The sequence below is a fragment of the Rana temporaria genome, chromosome 5 (genome assembly GCF_905171775.1).
Source record: "Rana temporaria chromosome 5, aRanTem1.1, whole genome shotgun sequence".
NCBI classification, from domain to species: Eukaryota; Metazoa; Chordata; class Amphibia; order Anura; family Ranidae; genus Rana; species Rana temporaria.
This window is the reverse complement of record NC_053493.1, coordinates 328,801,735-328,816,371: the sequence shown is the minus strand read 5'-3', so window position 1 is coordinate 328,816,371 and position 14,637 is coordinate 328,801,735. Positions and strand designations below refer to the sequence as shown.

Genomic DNA, 14,637 nt, shown 5'->3' with positions numbered 1-14,637 from the left:
TCCCAGGAAAATCTGCTGTAAGGACCGCTTTTATCTGAAAGCTGGCTGCCTAAGGGGGGGGGGGGGGGATACTGGGGTTATGGCATATAGCTGCAGCCACAACCCCGTATTTAACCAAAGTCAGTCATATCGTAAATTCCCAGTTAGGCGGTCGGCAAGCGTGTGGGTGGGGGGTTGTTCGGGGTGTGTTGTGTGGGGGTTGTTTTTTTTTTTTTTTTTTTTGTACATTAGCAGGTATAACAAAGACAGACCTGTTTGGACATGCTGTATAGGTAAACGGTAGCACCCAATATTGATTTATTGCTGGTAGTCTGGGGAGCACTACACTAAGATGTATTTAAATGCAGGAGGTCAAAGTTCGTTGGCGTGTTTGTTCTGTTCCAGCTTTGGTCTGTGAAACAGATGGCACATGTAAACAGAAAATGTAGCACAACTGTTCTGTGACCTGCCCATGCACTCTTGGTTGTTAGTCTGCAACTCCAGGTCTGACCCTTCTCCACAGCTTTTTTGCCTGTACTCGCCATATAAGACGACCCCCATTCTGATGTTTCATATTTCTTTCTTCTGGAGCCATATTCTTCTTCTTCCTTCTTGCTGGAGCCAATCATGGCAAGCGGTGTATTCTAATAATGAATACAAAGCCTGCTTGGATTGGCAGAGGCTGTAACATCTGCCCACGCCTCTCTGACTCTCAAAGCCAATCCGAGCAGGCTACTGTATGTAGGCACTCGGAGTGGCAGAGGTTGGTATCCCAATCCAAGCAGGCTCTATTCATTTGAATACATCGCTCACTGGCATTGGGTAAGCGGTATATTACCGCACATCCAGCAGGCATCCGAGCAGCTGACCCGGCGTATAAGACGACCCCTGCTTTTTGGACAGTTTTTTTAAGTGTAAAAGGTAGTCTTATACGCCAGCAAATACAGTGTGTGTATGTGTGTGATATATATATATATATATATATATATATATATATATATATATATATATATATATATATATATATATATTATAAAAAAAAAATATTTGACCCTTTGGCTGTCAATATTGACCACTTTTCCTGCTTTAAACTGTCATCTAAATTGCTCACAGATGCACCTGTGGTCAAGGGACCCTTTAAAAGTACACAACTGTGGTAGACCTAGACTGTCATGTAACTGCCCTGCTAGTTTTATTTTTTATTTTTTTATTTTTACAGTCAATACTTTTGTTTTTTTGCTTAAGTTTTATAGTGAGAGGGGGTTTTTCTTTTTTTTTTTTTTTTTTTTTTATCCCAGTTTGTCACTGACTATTTTTTACCTAGCGTGTTAAAAAAAACTAATGGAATAATTCACGACGTTCTGTATAAACCGTAGCAGGATTTCCGTCCTGTTTTTGGGTGCATGTTCCATTGATGAAAGATTGTTTAGACTTGTAGAGGAAAATGCCAACAGAGCTTTTATTTCTGGGCAGGTTCTGCAGTTGCTGTTGAAGCGAAGCACTAAAGTAAATGGATTGATTGGATATATGTGGCCGGAGCCAGCTGTACAGCAGTCTGCTCTAATTCGCTCTTCAAATAGTCCTGGATTATATGGTGCAGAGCTGATTGCACGCGCTTTTCATCATCTGCTATGTGGTATGCCAAGAACACTGGCACACTTTGCTTGGAACTGCCAGCATACAGTATCGGGTCGTCCTTCTTCTTTTTTTTTTGGATGGGAAGGAGTTAAACATTTGTAGCCTACTTGTTATATAGCGCAGGATTTCCATATGAGTGCCTGCAAGAGTTTGGCTCCAGAAGGCAGGACTCCTATTAATAGATTTCCAGCAGCCTTGCGGGGCAGGTCTAGTTTCGGAATCTAGCTGACTTGACTGCGCACAGCCATTTCACCCCTGCTGGATGGGGGATGCTGGTTCTCTTCTTGGGCTTTACTTTCAGGAGCTGAGGACTTTCCTTGGGTGATCATTTCCCAGATCTCTATGGGCACACCGTGCCTGAGGCATGGCTGAAGATACAGGTACTGCATTTCATGTGGAAGGAGAAATTGCTTTTATAGTCTGAGATAAAAATTCAAAGTGAAGGCTTTGAGGTTTGCAAGGCAACGGAAATAGGAATAAATGCATCAAGTGTAATGTAGCGTTTATGCCTTCAAGGGGCCTTTGCTGCTATTGTCGTATGTACTGACAACATTTCTGTGTGTATTACAATACATATGTAAAAAAAAAAAAAAAAAAATTTTTTTTTTTTTATTATAGTGTGTGTTATATTTAAAATGTATTATACATGTTATTATTATTAATAATATTATTAAAAAAAAAAAATATATATAATAATAATAATAATAATAATAATAATAATAATATATATATATTTTTAAACTGAGATTCACCACAGCGAATGCTTGGTGTCGCATTCACTGCTTCGTTAATTATACCCCTTTTGTGTTTTGACATAACAACTTTTTTTGGTTTCCATCTACATTGACCCCAGAACAGTCCAAGAGCCATCTAGCTGATTCACCCTCAAAGTTACAGCTGAGGCCTCTCGTTTTTTTTAAGTCTTCATTTCGTTTTCGTATCGGAAAGACCCAGTTCAAATGTGTCTCCGGGCTTTTAGGCTGTACCAGTTTAGGCAAATTTTTCCTCTCCCGGTTAAAGCCCCATACACACCATCAGATTATCTGTAGATTTTTGTCTTCAGATTTACCAAAACCATATAATATGAGGTCAAACCTTAAGAGTTTCAATTTGTATGCAATCAGGCAGGCCCTTGTACTACATGGTTTTGGTAAATCTGAAGACAAAAATCTGCAGATAATCTGATGGTGTGTATGGGGCTTTAGAGTGTGCAGTTTTGTTACCGGACTATTGTAGGCACCGTACACTACAAGTGCCAGGAGAACGGTAATATGGAATAAATGTACGTTCGGGTCCGGCAGAGGAAATGTCGTCTTCAAAACATGTCGTCGTCCCCCCCCCCAAAAAAAAATAGATTTTTGAGTACCTTTTATGTCATCAGTATTTTGTTACCAAATAGGGTGGTGAATTTTTTTCATTTTGCGAATTGCTATATATAGTAACTGAAATACTTTATGTGCTTAACCTGCCTGGCGGTATTCCCGAGTCTGACTCGGGGTTAGATTTTCCTGCTGCGAGCGGTAACCCCGAGTCAGACTCGGGCTTGCCTCGCTAGATCCACAGGCATGGTTTACTTACCTTGTCCCTGGATCCAGCGATGCCACCGCGCTGTGTGAGCGAGCGGGACCTCGCTCGATTCACACAGTGCCTCCGTGTGACGCCGATCTCCGTTCCCTGCGACGTTACGACGCACGGGGACGGAGAACGGCGCCAAATTCAAAAAAGTAAACAAACACTTTACATACAGTATACTGTAATCTTATAGATTACAGTACTGTATGTAAAAAAAACACACCCCCCTTGTCCCTAGTGGTCTGTCCTGTGTCATGCATGTCATTTTATATAATAAAAACGTTTCTTTCTCCCTGCAAACTGTAGATTGTCCATAGCAACCAAAAGTGTCCCTTTATGTCAAAAATAGTTTTAGATCAGCTAAAAAACAGCGATAATAAATTATAATCACTTGCAGAATTGTGCGATAGCGATTTGTGGGGAAATTTGTCATAAAAAAAAAAAATAATGACAGCGACAATTCTGCAACTGAAAAAATTTCAGTGATTTTGATTTGATTACATTATTGAATAATTTTTATTATAATTATATTATTATTTGTTATAATTATTTATAATTATTTATTATATTATAATTTATAATTTTGTTTTTAAAAAAATCTCATACCCGGGATGCCTATTAGAATCTTGTTTGGTCAGATTTAAGTGAGTTATTTCTAAAAATTACAGACCTACAATATAAAACGCCAAATTTCCTTGCAAATAATGGTACCGCTTTCAGCATGTTTTTTCTGAAAGAATCATACCGCCAGGGAGGTTAAAGAGTGTGTGTGGTGGTGTGTGGGCTCTTTTTTTTTTTTTTTTAATATCGCAGTACAAAGCATCTCCATAACTATTTGGCTTTAACATTAAAGCGGGAGTTCACCCGAAATTTTTTTTTTTTTTTTACATTAGATTGATGCTCATTTTGTCAAGGGGAATCGGGTAGTTTTTTTAAAATCGAAGCAGAACTTACCGTTTTAGAGAGCGATCTTCTCCGCCGCTTCCGGGTATGGTCTTCGGGACTGGGCGTTCCTATTTGATTGACAGGCTTCCGACGGTCGCATACATCGCGTCACGAGTAGCCGAACGTCGGTGCGGCTCTATACGGCACCTGCGCACCGACATTCGGCTACTTTCGGAAAATCGCGACGCGATGTATGCGACCGTCGGAAGCCTGTCAATCAAATAGGGAATGCCTAGTCCCGCAGCCCATACCCGGAAGCGGCGGAGAAGATCACTCTCTAAAACGGTAAGTACTGCTTCGATTTAAAAAAAAAAACACCCGATTCCCCTAGACAAAATGAGCATCAATCTAATGTTAAAAATTTAAGTTTTCGGGTGAACCTCCACTTTAAGCTGTAATAAAGGTATTTGGTTAAAAATACCAAGAAAAAAAAGCACTAATTGGTACTAATTTTTGTGCTATTCAACTCAAAATAACAATACTTCACTGTGCATCGAAGCATGATTAGTGTGTCTCACGGAACGCGTAATATAATTTCTATTTTATTTTATACCCTACAGTTTGCCTGGACTTGTTTGCACAGCATTTGGCATGCTAACTCGGCTTAGGTGGGAGTGATTCGAGAAATAAAATTAGAATGATCTCTACTGGTGTCACTTTTGCTGGCAGATTGACTTTGCTTCTATTAAAATAGCATCAGTGAAAGCAATTTTTTTTTTTATATAAATAGTCGGTGGAATACACTGTACCAAAACGGCTTGTGAATAATTCTAGGGAGTAAGACTTTGATGATGGAAGTAATTGGTCTGCTTGCATAAGACATTGTGAAACACCTGTGAGGGATTTTCATTTGGTTTTTAGGACGCTAAAGCCTCATACACACGATCCGATTGTTGGCAAACTGAGCATCCTGATTTTTGTCCAAAGGACGTGTGCCAGGATCTTGTCTTGTACACAATTGTTGGCCAACAAACACGAACATGGTGACGTACTACGAGGAATTTCAGCTCTTGAGCGTAACCCTTTGGGCCTCTTCTGCTAATTTCATGATTTGAGCATTGATTCCGAGCATGCGTGTTTGTACTTTCGACTTTTGTATGACGGACTTGTGTACTGATGATATGAAAATCGGACAACCGACCGCTGTCCGACGAAAATTTTACTAGCCTGCCATCCAATATTGGCTGAAAGTTGGGACAACAATTCTCAGCAGCGTATAAGCGCTCAGATTTTAGGACCACAGTCTGTCGACAGACAATCCCCTGCCAACAATAGGATCGTGTGTACGAGGCTCAAGGTTGGATAGGAGAGCCCCGGGGACATATGGAATCCTAAAGTAAACTGCACCGATTCCTAGTTGGCCTATGATGGAATAAATGCATAGTCAAGTTAGTATTGTGATGCCATGTAATCAAATGACACTAGGAGGAAACGTGCACTGGGGCATAGCACAGGACATTACTATGGGAAAGACTTGCCATGGGGCATGACGCAGGAAGGTACTGGAGGGGGGGACTTGTTTTGTAGCATGACACGGGAAGGTACTATGGGAGGGAACATGCCCTAGGACATGACACAGGAAGGTACTATGGGGTAAACTTGCTCTAGGGCACAACACAGGAATGTACTGTGGAGGGAAGCTTCCTCTAGGACACAGGTGTCAAACACAAGGCCTGCGGGCTGAATCCGGCCCTCCAGGCCATTTTATGTGGCCCTCGCACCTCCCTGCAGCTGCAGGAGAGCTCCAGCCTTCCTGTGGTCCTACTCTAGACGCTTACTTTCTGCTTTCAAGCAATGCATCCAGCTTCTTCTCAGTAGCAGCATAAGGAAAGGGGGTGCACTGTGATGTAAGGGAGAGTGTGGCACTCAACTTCTGATGGTGCTGTGGCTCTTGACATCTAATGTAAGGGGAATTGCGTGCTGGACATCTAATCTTACAGATACAACCGGCCCTTTTTGAGGGCAATCCTAATGATTATAGCGCTCACCCCCGAAGGAGCCGCTGGTTGAATTTGGGATCGGCCTACTGAGTTACCCTGGCATTGTCTAGGGGTGTAGTTGTGAGAACAGAGGTAGTGAGCGAAGGTCCAGACAGTGAATAAAGGTTTTTCCAATGCTTTATTTCCCAGGCCAAACACGGCCAACATCAACATAAATTGGGAAGGTCAAGGTTGATGAAGAGATGAAGAGAACCTTGCAGTATCAGGCCTGGATATTATATGGATTAGTCAGTGCTGCTCTGTATAGTACCAATTTGTAACACGTCGCCACTCTGCTTGGAGTGGGTGAAGTGCCCCCGGACAGACCCCTGCCACAAGCCTGGCAGCCGAGGCGTCACCGATCCCAGACTGGGATTCTCTCAGTGAAGCACTGGGGTCCCCTTTTACCTCCGGATGAGGTTCGATGCAGTCTGCAGCTTTGGCCAGGTAGGCCGCGCCGGCGGGGTCCATGGATGCGCGCACCCTGAAGGTGGATGCCGCACCTGGAACGGGGACCCCGCAAAGATTTTAGAACTCATGACACCTGTCGCAGATATACTCCTCTCCAGCACGCCCCGTGAGGGAAAAAGCTCCTCTAATTGGCTGCTGGAGAAACTTACTCTGCCAGAACCCCTCTGGCGCCAACTGCTGGCCAGGGATGGTATTACATCCCTGGACCACAGACTGACCCAGTGGACATTTCTGGAATGACAGAAGTCCCAAAATGTAAACAAATTACGAATGGGAGCAAAGTAACTCTCCGATTCCCCATTAACTTTAGTGTAGTGCCCATGCTGAAAGCAAGGGGGTGCTACATGATGATGAGGCCTACAATGAAATTGCGTTTGACACCCCTGCTCTAGGGCATGACACAGGAAGGTACTGTAGGGGAAACTTTGTCCTGGGGCATGACACGGGAAGGTACTGTGGGGGAAACTTTGTCCTGGGGCATGACACGGGAAGGTCCTGGGGCATGACACGGGAAGGTACTGTGGGGGAAACTTTGTCCTGGGGCATGACACAGGAAGGTACTGTGGGGGAAACTTTGTCCTGGGGCATGACACAGGAAGGTACTGTGGGGGAAACTTTGTCCTGGGGCATGACACAGGAAGGTACTGTGGGGGAAACTTTGTCCTGGGGCATGACACAGGAAGGTACTGTGGGGGAAACTTTGTCCTGGGGCATGACACAGGAAGGTGCTACACTGTCAGTCAACCTTTGAGTGGAAGATTACCGTTGGTCGGTGGTGGGTTCCACTTTGAGCAGTGACCGTCTTCAAGTGGCATAATTGCAGCCAGTGTGTTATGGAGCTGCCACTACAGTACATTGAATGTACACAGGATTTATTCCTTGAATGCATCAATCAATGGCTGCAATGTAAAAGATGATGCATTTATCAGGGGGTAGAGACTACGGATGCAGTGTCAATGCCAACGACCAGGGATGATTAGAACTGGTAAATCAATACTCCTTTTTGTTTCTGAAATTTTAGTCTCTTTAGATAATTTTATCAGCTCAGGCATGTTGTATTTTGGTGTCCTTGAGATGTGGGAAAGGATACAATGCTGTTGGCTACAGTTGTTGGCGATGAAAAGACTGCATTGTTTGAAGGATACACATTGTCTTCATTCTTTTCAAGGAGAGCACAGTTGTGGGTTTTGTCTCTCTGGGAGCTGTCATCTTAGAACAGTGTTTCTCAACTCCAGTCCTCGGGGCGCACCAACAGGTCATGTTTTCAGGATTTCCCTCAGATCAAACTGCTGTGGTAATTACTAAGGCAGTGAAACTGATAAAATCACCTGTGCACAATAATGGAAAGCCTGAAAACAAGACCTGTTGGTGCGCCCCGAGGACTGGAGTTGAGAAACACTGTCTTAGAAATAGGAGTAATATTGCTGTCCATAAGTTATTTCATTTATTTAACACGTTTAGAAAAAACGCATATGTACTAATTAAATTGATAGTGTAGTGACCGCTATTGGTTTGTATGAAAGTGTATGTATAGATCTATAGCCAAAATCTTCTTTGTATTTTTAGCTTTGAATATAGAAAGGAATATTTTGAAGACCAGAAGTGGCCAGCAAACCTAAGGTTAAAGACCTCAAAACTTTACTGACATTTTGGTTCTAATGACCACATCGTTTATGGGCAAAACTCTTTTGGCTACACTTCTCCTCCTGTGGGCTTCAGGAGTGCACCCCTATGACCCAGATTTAGTGCACTGTCAGCTGACGTCACAGAGCCGGTCCAGGCTCTGAAGGGATCCTGACAATGTCAGGATCTGCCCAGATATCTGTCCACCAGCTGGCTCAGCCCAGAGCCGGAACCAACTACGTCCACCACTTCCACAGTCCAGCAATTCAGTGGACACTGGAGGGGCAGAGCACAGAGCGGTGACTGGCAGGCACTGTTCTGTCCTCAAAGTGGACCCAAGAACTGAGTGATCAGTGATCTTTGATCGCTCAACTGTTGGCGTCGAGCTGGGGCAGGCAGCTACACTCTACTAGGTGAGCATGGATGTTTTTTTTGGGTCCCACACTTCACGTCTCTTTTAAACAGAAGAAATTTGGCATTTTGGTGAGAACTGTTACGATTATTTTAATTTTATTTTTTCTGTTGTGTCTTTGGGAAATCTCCCTAACATGATCCAAACCGCAAAGAAAAGTAAATAATCTCTTTCCGTGAATTGTTTGGATTACAACTTCTTAGTCAATATTCTTTGAGATCAGCTAGGTTTAGGGATGTCTGCCCAGTGCATAGAAAGTGTGTGTGTGTGTGTGTGTGTGTGTGTGTGTGTGTGTGTGTGTGTGTGTACACATTTGAACAAAAATATCATACTTTTGGAACCGATTTGATGGAGGCTATGGATGGATAACTAAAACTAGTTCCTTTTTAATATAGCCAACGATGCCAAGCAACTTTGCAAATATAATGCCTCTGCCTTTTCCCTTACATTACCTGTGATCTGAGAGCTGTCACCATAGATCCAGGACAATGTTAATATTGCTCTATTTACATTACATTAGGCTTGCCTACAGCTTGCACTCTGTGCAGCCAAGGATTGAGAACAAGATTGGTTTCTTCTAGGGTTGTCCCGATGCCAGATCCGATACTACCCCCCCCCCCCCCCCCCGTTGCATACCGCAACGTCCCCGCCGCCTAGTTAATCAGCATGCAGGGAACATTACAGCATTCATTTGAATAGCTGTCTGTTCCGTGCCGCGTACAGACACTCCCCCTTGCTTGGGATTGGATTGGACGGGTGATCTGCACTTTGATAGACAGATCACCCGTCCAATCCCGAGCAAGTGGGAGTGTCTATACCCGGCGCGGTGTGGGGAACAGACAGCTATTCAAATGAAAGCTGTAATGTTCCCCGCACGCTGATTAACTAGGCGCTGCATATGTGGGGGGACATGGCTGCATATGTGGGGGGACATGGCTGCATATGTGGGGGACATTTCGGCCACCAAACTGGTTTTTGTATCAGCCAAAAGGGGGGGGGGGAGTAGAAAGGGGGCAGGATCCGCCCCGAGTGCTGCCCATTGCCTGGCGAGTGCCTGGCCTGCCCAGTCCTCCAGGAAAGGAGGCGGGACATTGTTACTGCGGCCCGGGCAGTTCAAATCTCTTCCGTGCCGCACAGAGGTCACAGCTCTGATCTAGGCACTGGTGAGGCTGTATTAATCTCTTGTATGTCTGACAAATATAATTAATAACTGTAAGTGCCAAATGCATGAATGCACACATTGATTGGGATATAGCAATTAGTCCATAATAAGGCGTTGGATAGTTCAAGGGTTAAAAACCATAACATTGTATTCAATGGCGGCTGCTGTCCTCAGAGCTGGCTCTGTTATAGACCAGGAAAGGTTAGAAAGGAAGCGCCACCTAAGTGCAGTATTAAAACAGTTCTTTAATAGCAGAGTATACAATCACAAGAGAAAGTAAGTAAAAGGCTCATCTGTATGATCATGGAGTCCTCAGTCCCGGGTCCATTGAGTACAGGGATGTAAAACTGCAGAGCGTTGTGGCTCGGTCTGAAGCCTGTCCTGTGGCCATCCGGAAGAGGCTTTGTCCGGCGTGGAACGCACGTGACCACTTCTGGCAAATAGAAGGAGCATTTGCTCCGAGCACTTGGCCCAATCGGCCTTCTCCCTTCTATGGAAACCCTACCCTGGAAGTGATCGCGTGATCCGTGACGTCGCGTGCATTCCACGCCGGACCAAGCCTCTTCCTGACTGCCACAGGACAGGCTCCAGACCGAGCCACAACGCTCTGCAGTTTTACATTCCTGCACTCAAAGGACCTGGGACTAAGGACTCCATGATCATACAGATGAGTCTTTTACTTGCTTCCTCTTGTGAGTGTTATTGTATACTCCTGCTATTAAAGAACAGTTTTAATAATACACTTAGGTGGCGCTTCCTTTCTACCTTTTTCTTGTATGTCTGCTAGAGATGCACCGAATTTAAATGTTTCTAATACTGTTGGCAGTGTGTTAAAGGAAGAGACTGCAGACATGATACAAGAGATGGTTAGAGACTGCAGACTGCATTTTTCTTGACCTTTCTTGCACTAAAGGTGACAATGGCCAACAATAAATTCATATTTAATTTAAATTGATAATGATGGTTAAAAAGTCGAATATAGTTTTTATACATCCTGCATATTCGATTTCTGCACCAAAATGTCCATTCGGTGCACCCCTAGTTTGATCTTATAAATTCTCTCCTTAATGCCATAAATGGTTTATTTAATGCCTAAATTGATTTGTGTTAAAAATAATTTTTGATTCTTTTCAGAAGCGAGGTCCAGTGGCAACAATGGGAAGAAAGGAGGCCTCTCCGGTAGCTCATTCTTTACCTGGTTCATGGTGATCGCACTCTTGGGAGTATGGACATCGGTAGCTGTGGTGTGGTTCGAGCTGGTGGACTATGAAGATGTGCTAGGTAAGAGGATCTATATAACTGGCTTTTTTTTTTTTTTTTTTTTTTTTTTTTAACTCACTTTTTTTATATTCTAGTAGCATAACTATTGATTATAGAAAAACAAAAGCTGTGCCTTTTGCACTTCGTCTGGATTCTGTCTCTGAAGCAGGCAGCCTTGAAAAGTGGTGGACAATGTACTGACTCTCTAGTAAGAGCCAGTAGCACTTCTGTGAATGTTTGTTTAAAACTGATAAATGCCATTTTTTTTTTTAACTGGTGATGTAAGAAGCGAGCTGCAATTTTTAAGTGATTGTCTAACAGGGATTTGTCTAACCTTATAATGTATACTTAAAGTGGTGTTCCACCCCAAAAAAATAAAAACCAGCAGATTCGGATACTGCAGCTGCTGGCTTTTAATAATAGGACCTTTTACCTTTCCTGGAGTCCAGCGACGTCGGCACCTGCAGCTGATGTTCCATCAGCTGTCGGGTGCTGCCACTGCTGGGGGTAAGGGTACCCGGCAGTGTAGCCTTTTAGCTTCACTCTGGGAACCCTACTGCGCATGCACGAGGCCGCCTCTCCTATCTCCTCCTAACCCTGGAGGAGGAGGGAGAGCCAGCCGTGGCGTCAATATCCGCGGCTGAGACTCCCAGAAGTGGGAAAGGATACCGATCAAAGATGGGTATCCTGTCCTCGCTCCCCCGAAAGGTGCCAATTGTGGCACCGGAAGGGGGGGGGGGTGGGGTTGGGTTTAGGAATCCGATGAGCGGAAGTTGCACTTTAGGGTGGAACTCAGCTTTAAACATAAGTTTAACCAAAAGTTTACCAACATTGACAAATCTGATCTGTCTCTCCTAAATGAACTTTGTCCTACATGTTTTCCTCCTGTTTGTAAGAGACTGAAGCCCCGTACACACGATGAGCATATGGGAAGAAAAAAACACATTTGGAGTGATTATCAAACAATCTATTTGTTAGTACTCCAGCTTTCGAGACCCGATGCAAATCGTGCAAAAATATCCGACGCAACAAGCACAAAAATTGTTCTTGTTTGATTGCAGAACAAACTATTTTCTTGTAATTGAGTATAGTTTTTGTTTGGGGGATGGGGGGGAGAAGTGTGACCAAGACCACACATTCTCGGAAATTAAAGAATACAATACATCACTTTCGAAGTTGTATTCTGTTTTACGAGAATTTCGTACCTTTTTTAGTAACGCATTGGTTTTAGATCTGAGACTAACATGCAAAACCGACCCTCATTTGTCCGATATTCTCATCATGTGTACTAGGCTTTACAGTGTTGGGAATTTGAAGGCTGTGACCCTGGAGGGATGGCACACATCTGACATTGAGTTATTTTTTTGACCAGTTCTAATTATAGAAACTCAATGTTGATCATTTCTCTTTAAAATTTATAATTTTATTTATTACTTTCTGGTATGATGGCTTTTAGACTCAAACATGTACTTTTTTTATCTAGCAATTTCCTTTTTAAAAGAACAAGTTGGCACACAATTGGTGTTGATTTATATAATTCCTGTATACACCATGACGATTTCAAGGCCTTGACATGACTGATTATTTAAGCGATGGAACTTTTTTAATCTGCATACATTCACTTTACATTTGTGTTTCTCTTTCATAGAAAGCCGATAAATGTAATTTCCGTTTAATTGTTATTAGGAGGAGCCCCACTAACCAGCTGCTAACTGAGCAGCTTTTTGTCCAGTAGCCTTATCGCTGATTTTTTTATTTTTTTTTTGCTGCTACTGTAAGGCTCTAAAGACAACCTTAAAGGATAGCTTCATCTTTTAAATAAAAAATAAATGCACATTGATTTGCAGTTAAAAAAAAAAGGAGCCTGCAGACAAAACCTGCGATCAGCAAATCAAAGGTGCAATGCAGGGCACCTTCAAACTCTTAAGATGGTGGTCTACCTGTACCTCGTACAAGCAGGTGGTTACCTGAGATCAGAAGAAATCGATGAACTACGAAGGGGCACACCAGTGTCCTCGCAGTTCATTGAGAACTACAAGCTGTCCGATGCAATGGCTGATGGTAGTTGTAGTTTTTTCATTTAAATGAAACTCTGAGTGAACTGATGAGGTGTTCATGTGGGAGCCCAGAATAGGTGGCAGGAGCTGTTATCCTTGTTTTTAAAGCCTTTAACTTGCAAAACTTTTTTTTTATTTTTATGTCATAATGTGCTACTATGCATCGCATACTAGCACATTATAAAAGACTTGTCTTAAGGACCAGCTCACATTACATGCAGTCAAGTGTGTGTGTGTGTGTGTTGTGTTTTTTTTTTTTTTTGCCGCAAACGCATTGAAAGCAGGTTTTACGTTTTCAATGGTTCACACCAATGACCGCAGTTCCAGGGGAAAAAAATAGAACCAGCTGCATTTTTACTGTACTGGAACGCTGTAAAATGCACTGGAATACATTTCCTTATTTAAGAGTAAAAAAGAGGGGGAATGCACTGGACTGCATCAAAAACTCACCAGAATCTTAAACGTATCAAAAACACGCATGCAGGAAAGCATTTGGACTGCATTTTTATGGTGTGAACTGGCCCTAAAAAAAAAAACTCCAGTGGAAGGCGGTTAGTTGCGTCACACTGCTTACGACAGTGCCATTGACGGCAAATGCCGTAGATTTGACATGTCAAATCGTACCTATGTGATCCAGGGCTAACTAACAGTGCTTCCATCTTCATCCGGTCTTCTGGGTTTGCGGGCTCCAGCCATTTGAATGATGACGTCGCTACTGTGCATGTGCGCAGGAGTCGGTCGCGACACAGCACTCTGTGAATGGCATTAATGTAAAAGTCCACCCTACCGCTAAAATCTCTAAATCTACTGGCATCCATGATCTAAGACTAACCTATCTTGTAAAGAAGAAAACGGTACACAGTGTTTTTTTTTTTTTTTTTAACGCCTCTCTGGAGCAGCCTCAAAGGTATGTATAGCAACTTTTTCTTTACATGGCTAGGTAGGTTAGTGTTGGGTCATGGATGCCTGTAAATTTTAGTGTTGGGGTGAACTTCTACTTTAAGCATTCATCGAGGTTTTATTTTTTATCGGTAATCCACTGTGGAGATTTTTCCTTCACTTCATTGTGGGGTGAAACCGGCATGGAGAGCAATAAAAGCAAAGTGAAGAGGTTACTCACAATACGAAAATTTTCATACAACATAATACAACATCAGAAATGACGTCATGTGTTGAATAGTTTTGTATGTATTCTTTTGTTTCTGAGCATGCATAGTCATGCTGATTTTTCACGTACGAAAACCGTACTAATGAAATGATGCATTCACATCCAATACATTTTATAGTCTGCACATTCAGCTTTTGTGTGACGAAAAAGCAAAATTGGCTGTTGAAAGCACCGTCCTAACGATCCGAAAATCGGCAGATCGGCTCATTGTACTAATTTTTTCCATCAGGTTTTCATATCGTGTGTACAGGCCTGACCTCTATTAAAATGAATAAAACCTGACAAGATGTTCTAAGCTTCCCCACTTGTTCCAATTTTTTTTTGGCTTCAACTGAACTTTAAATTGAAACTATAGGCAAAACATTGTTTGT

The 14,637-nt window shown here is 42.8% G+C and overlaps 1 protein-coding gene across 7 annotated transcripts in view; it reads left to right on the top strand.

Moving 5' to 3' along the window:
* Nucleotides 1-14,637, top strand: part of ASPH (aspartate beta-hydroxylase) — a 253,502-nt gene that overhangs the window by 41,106 nt on the left and 197,759 nt on the right. For 3 of the 7 annotated variants that reach the window (XM_040354262.1, XM_040354260.1, XM_040354264.1), the window contains exon 2: nucleotides 10,919-11,062. In XM_040354262.1, the coding sequence (XP_040210196.1) occupies nucleotides 10,919-11,062 (144 nt within the window). Of the gene's footprint in view, nucleotides 1-1,717; nucleotides 1,998-10,915; nucleotides 11,063-14,637 lie in introns of those variants that run through there. The other 4 variants (XM_040354265.1, XM_040354263.1, XM_040354266.1 and 1 more) reach the window with 4 other exon arrangements.